Source organism: Pinus tabuliformis, chromosome 2_2 (genome assembly GCF_031772625.1).
Source record: "Pinus tabuliformis cultivar Carrire ecotype Pingquan chromosome 2_2, CPIR1, whole genome shotgun sequence".
In the NCBI taxonomy this organism is placed as follows: Eukaryota; Viridiplantae; Streptophyta; class Pinopsida; order Pinales; family Pinaceae; genus Pinus; species Pinus tabuliformis.
Genome location: NC_142300.1, coordinates 1000100823 through 1000106580, shown reverse-complemented (window position 1 = coordinate 1000106580; position 5758 = coordinate 1000100823). Strand labels below are relative to the sequence as shown.

At 36.2% G+C, this 5758-nt stretch overlaps 1 protein-coding gene across 1 annotated transcript; it reads left to right on the top strand.

The window, feature by feature from the left end:
- The first annotated feature begins 1119 nt into the window (after positions 1-1119).
- Positions 1120-4699, top strand: LOC149196744 (beta-galactosidase 10-like). The gene is made up of 10 exons (XM_089408418.1): positions 1120-1220; positions 1317-1409; positions 1961-2021; positions 2148-2235; positions 2899-3065; positions 3205-3389; positions 3703-3812; positions 4008-4117; positions 4278-4388; positions 4595-4699. Exons 1-10 carry the CDS (start codon positions 1120-1122, stop codon positions 4697-4699), a joined length of 1131 nt encoding a protein of 376 aa, XP_089264544.1.
- Positions 4700-5758: the final 1059 nt, after the last annotated feature.

Genomic DNA, 5758 nt, shown 5'->3' with positions numbered 1-5758 from the left:
AAATCCATTTATGCATTCAAAAAAAAAAATTAAACAATGAAAAATTACACATGGTGTGTGTAGAGAGAGGGAGCCAATATAGATCCATCATAACTATGGATATATCAAACATAAAGATGAATTAAATCTTTTTACATGTAAACTTGTTTTCAAGTTTTTCACTCTAAAAGAGGTTTGCACATCAATAAATTCAATCTCTCTAGTGAGTTTTCTAGATCCGTGGTTAAAATGGATCTATAGTGGTATTAGATAAGCAAAAAATATGTGGAATAACATGTTGATAAAAAAGTTAAAAAATGATTCTTTTGAGGTAGATTTGAAAGTGTTTATTAGTAGTAATATGAACCATTATTTCAAATATAGAGGAGACTAGAGTATGTACACCTTAGTAAATTTCAGTAGTCAAGTCACTGCTCAAAGATAGGTATGTTATCTCATAAACTAGGTCTCAACACCCATTTATTGTGTGACTTGGCCATGAACATAAAATTAGAGAAAAAGAAATTGAAAAAAAAAAAAAAACATTATATTTTTGTCATATTAAAAATAATTATATTATATAATTTTTTTATCGATAATTAAATCAAATATATTAATTATGCCGTAAGGCATTCCCTTTTGAAATCAACACAACTCTGAAGGTACATGTACATTCATGGGCCCTTGATTTAAGTGTTAGACGATTAAAATAGTTTCAACCATCTCATTGATTCTACGGTATTAAATTAGTTACAATTATAAGTCTTGCGACCTCGCTACGTAGCAAGTCGACCGCCTTTTCTCACACTACTTCTTGCTCGGCACCACGCCGCAGGTCGATCATCCTTGCTCACACTAATTCTTTGTCGGCACTACTTCCAAGTGCTGCCTCCCACTAGTTGTTCACCCAAACCCTCATTCTCATCCTCTACCACCGCGAAATGTTGCTCTGAAACTTCTCCAGGGTTTTGTGGTTTCTCTTTCGCGGTTTTCCTCATATCACTCCAGTTTACTTCTACGGTTTGAAACTTTGGAGAGAAAGACAATGCCACTCATAGAACTCACAACAATCGGTGAGCTCCATTTTTCCTTTGTTCTTCATGCACAGTTCGATACAGTCACTATCTCTGACGTAACATCATGGGCTTTGTTGACACGCAAGGAGAAAGTTGGGTGTTCCCTTGGCGGCAAGATCTTGTGCCTTCACCCGACTCATCTTTTTCCCACGACGATTTGTACAGGTAAATTGTGGCTTAAGCATTGTTGTAATTCCTTCGTTATACTTTCAGGATCTGTGTTTTTATTGTTTGATACTAATTTGCTACTCCTCCGTGTAGGTGGAACTATCTTATCGGTACCCATCTGTCGAAACGGGCACGAATCGGTCACAACTACTCCAACATTGCGCTTATCTCCATGCAGACTCCTAGGTGTGGTCATTCTTGAGACTGCCCGACAAGGGCTTTTAAATCAAGGTTTCTGTTTGTACTTTTGTAAACCCTTGAAGGGTATATGACTTCTTAGAAACATCTAGTGTATGTAGAAAGACACTCCATTTTATGGAAAGCTCATAAGCTTGATTTCCATTATTCTAGGTTACTAAACATCTGTATACTTTCATTCTAGAGAAATTTTAATCTTGTTTCTTAAATCTCGAACTATGTCGAGGAAACTTATTTCAATCTTTCGCCAAATGTTTTCGTCTTTTATATGAAATTGTGTCAATGCTGGCCGTTGAACTCTTTTAAATCGTTAATTCTTAATTTTTCTATTATGGTTCTCACGTTAATTAGATATTTTTCACCCAGTAATGCGAATTTTCTTAGAAGAATTTTGTGTATTTTCGTGTGCTTAAATTACAGTTCCTTGCTTTGTCTATGCACTTATAGTTTTGTTCTTACAATGGCACTTAAGCCCCTTGATTTTCGACTATATGCCTCTTAGAATAGGGACTGTTCCCTAGATGTTGTTTAGACAACAGGTTTCAGACCTTCGGAGGGAGGATCCCTCACACACCTGCTAAGGATGTTGCGTTCGCAGTGGTCTGATTTTTTCAGAGAGGAGGAACATTCTAGAACTATTACATGGTGGATTTTGATCTTCTTTCATCGTCTGCTTGAGCCGATACACATTTATAATTGTGTTATTAATTTCTTTGTATGTTGCAGTACCATGGAGGCACAAACTTTGGGCGGACAAGCAATGGTCCATTCATTACCACCAGTTATGACTATGATGCCCCTATTGACGAATATGGTATGGCAGAGTTTCCCTTGCCAAATTTTAATCGACACTGAAAGAGTGCAGGGGAGGTTTTTCTAAAGGGTGCACCTGGGTTGTATAGCACTGAAAATGAGTTTGGTTCAATTATCCTTCTACAATCATAAATCATAAAGTTAGGAACCATTGTAAGTTTGTCTTTGGATTTTTTCTGTTTATTTGAAACAATATGTATTCCATGTTTATGTTTATGGGATTCTGGTAAAATTGTAAGTAGTGAGGCGACTGAATTTGTATACATTCTAAAACTCCATTCACAATTTCATGAGAATAGACCTAACTGGTTTTCTCTATAAATATGCCCTGCTTAGTTAAAAAAAAAGTCGATAAAAAGTCAGTCTCTATCTTTGCGTAATCGTTGTCCTCTGTGATCCTTACAAGGAAGATAAGGCAGTCGAAGTGGGGGCATCTGAAAGAGTTGCACAAAGCGATAAAACTATGTGAACCTGCTCTAATCTATGGAGACATGAATATCATTTCACTGGGAAAAGGCTTTAAGGTTTTTCATTCAATTGAATAATTTATACATAATTCCATTGTATATAATCGTTTAACCCTTGCAAGGGAGTTTCATTCTAAAAGTTGTTGAGATGGAAACTAATGACACTTTTAGGCATCAAACTTACCCTGAATATGCAGGCAACGTATATTCTACCAAGAATTCTGGTGTCTGTGATGCCTTCCTTAGCAACGTCCACAGTAAGCAGGATGCAACCGTGCGATTCAATGGGATATCTTATAATCTACCTGTTTGGTCTGTCAGTCTCTTGCCTGATTGCAAAAATGTGGTCTATAACACTGCAAGGGTTAGTGATATTTTCTACTGATTTTCATCAGATTAGCTGAGGTGATGATGAAAATTGTGGGATTATATAGAACCTCTAATCAGATGTGTATCGAATGTTACATATTAGTATACAAACTTCCTTAATGGGAATGGAGCAGGTCAGCATGGAGTCCCTTCATCCTGTTGGAACATCAAGTGGAGATAGAGGAAAAATATTTGTAAACTGGTCATGGCACAAAGAATATGTTGGAATATGGGGAGAAAAAAAATTCTCTGCCCATGGCTTGTTAGAGAAACTTAGCACAACTTTAGATAAAAGTGATTATCTATGGTATACAATAAGGTATTCTGAACTTGTAATTAACTTTGCATTTGAGACAAGGGGAGATTATGACGCCTTAACCCAAATATTTTTCCAATTAGGAAGTTGGTTTTTATGGAAGTTCACGAATTGTTGTTATAGGATCCTTTCTCAGAAAAAATTCCCAGTAATATCAATTTCATGTCTTCTTGCTTTCTCTAGTTTGTGGTTTTTATCCAGATATATCTTTATAAAGAAATTCCTTTCCATATTAATAAGTACTCAAATCTAAGTACTTTGAAGATATGTTAGGACTAATTTGTTAGGGTTTTGATTATGTATTTTATCAATACAGTATTTATATCCATGAAGATGAACCGTTTTTAAAGAGTGGAAGCCAAACAGTCTTGCATGTGGATAGTCGAGGACATACACTTCATGTGTTTGTCAATGGAAATTTCGCAGGTGAGTAAAATGTTTAACTTTTCTATGTAATTTCTAGAGAAATTCCCTACTGTTGGTTGATTTGGCACACCAGGAAAGTTAATTTCTTAAATTTCTGTTATATGTGAAACTGAATAATTCGATATAGGATTGGATTGATTGATGGGTTGTTTAAATTCAGAAAACGATTATGAACACGATGATGATATTTTATAGGATCTCAGACTGGAGATTATTCGAAATGGGGGTTTACGTTTGAGAAGCTGATTGCACTGCAGACTGGAGAGAATCATATTTCCCTACTAAGCATGACAGTTGGATTGCAGGTTCAATTCCATACCTAAATGGTTAGAGGATATAAATATTGAAAGCAGAGTTTATTGCTTTTAAATGAGCAGGGACTTAAAATTTTATCTATTACTGAGGCTATCTCAATCAACTGCTTTCGTTATGAACTAATGGGAATTGATTTTTTTTGGTGAATAGAACATCGAATCTTTGTTTGACACATGGTCGATAGGAATAAACGGTCCTGTGAAATTGCTAGGACTTAGAAATGGTCCAATGGATTTGAGCTCCCAAACGTGGTATTACCAGGTATTTACTGCTAAACTAGGTCATGCTATCCATTTGTTTTCTACCCATTTCTAACCTGATTTTCACGAGTAATAATCCCAACAAGTTAGTATAGCTAGGAATGATTGCTCTCTGGTCGATATTTTGATCAAGTTTTGCCATGTGTGTATACTCGATCAAATTCCCCTTCTAACATTGAAGACTATCAATTTTCCTTTTATTCACAGATAGGTCTGAAGGGTGAATACTTACAACTATATTCAGACACTGGAGCAAAGAAATTTGAATGGATTTCAAGAGTAAACCCTCCTAAACAAACTGCTCTGATCTAGTACAAGGTAATTAGTGTCTCTGATTCATCTGCAGATATGAAACTCTTCTTCTATTTGGACTTTGTAGAATAGATAGGGGATATCAAACACCTTCAGTCACACACAAAGGCTTTACATCAGTTAAAGTTTGGACTTGATGACGAGGTCATTCCAACCACTATGCCCATACTAGCATAGATTGATCTGTCCTAGTTATAGTGACAACCAGAGCTTTGCTGATATTTTTCTTGATGGGACCATGTAAACTGAGTTTAATGCACCTGAAGGCACCAATTCAGTGGCTTTGGACCTAAGTACCATGAGCAAAGGGCAAGCATGGGTAAATGGAAATCATATTGGGTGCTATTTTGTTTCATTGAAGGTTACCATTGACACCTGCTCTAATGTATGTGATTACAGAGGCACTTATTACTCATCTAAATGTGACACGAACTATGGAGAACCCACTAAAAAATGGTAACCATTAATTAGAAAAATCATTAGAAATATTCATTCCTAGATAAAGCTTCTTTGTAGATTTCGTAGTACTATACCTCCTGGAGTATGAGGTAAAACTATGTCTGGTGTGTACAAATATATAAAATTAACAGGGTAGGTCAACCATTACCTGAGAGGGAACCTTGGGCTTGGCAGACATAAACCAGAGGATGTTTGTCAGTGGAGTAGCCTTAGTAGGAATTGGTGAGGATTTTGTTGTAACTATGTTGTGTGCAAGAGGGTTTACTTAAGGGAAATTTTTCCTTACACTGCCTTATCTGTGCTAGCCTAAGAAAGTTGCTCGTTCTCCTTTGATAGTTTCAGTGAATTTTTACCTGCTCCAAACAAAAAAAAAAAAAAAAAAAATCATACTGATACTAAATAGAATAACTACCTCAATCAAGTACCATGTTCCTCGCTCATGGCTGCACCCAACAAAGAATGTATTAGTTATGATCGAGGAAGTAGGCGGTGATCCTTCTAGAATTTCATTCGGGACAAGATACGTTGACACTATCTATGCCCATGTGTGTCAAGCTCATCCTATTGTCAGCTCATTGACATTGCTAGAGCTTCGTCTCC

Bases quoted from the DNA above. Each gene is read 5' to 3' on its own strand.
- LOC149196744 (XM_089408418.1), top strand. From the start codon at position 1,120: ATGGGCTTTGTTGACACGCAAGGAGAAAGTTGGGTGTTCCCTTGGCGG. The intron at 1,410-1,960 runs GTGTGGTCATTC...TTTAGACAACAG, and splicing joins ATCTCCATGCAGACTCCTAG to GTTTCAGACCTTCGGAGGGA. The intron at 4,389-4,594 runs GTATTTACTGCT...TTTTATTCACAG, and splicing joins CCCAAACGTGGTATTACCAG to ATAGGTCTGAAGGGTGAATA.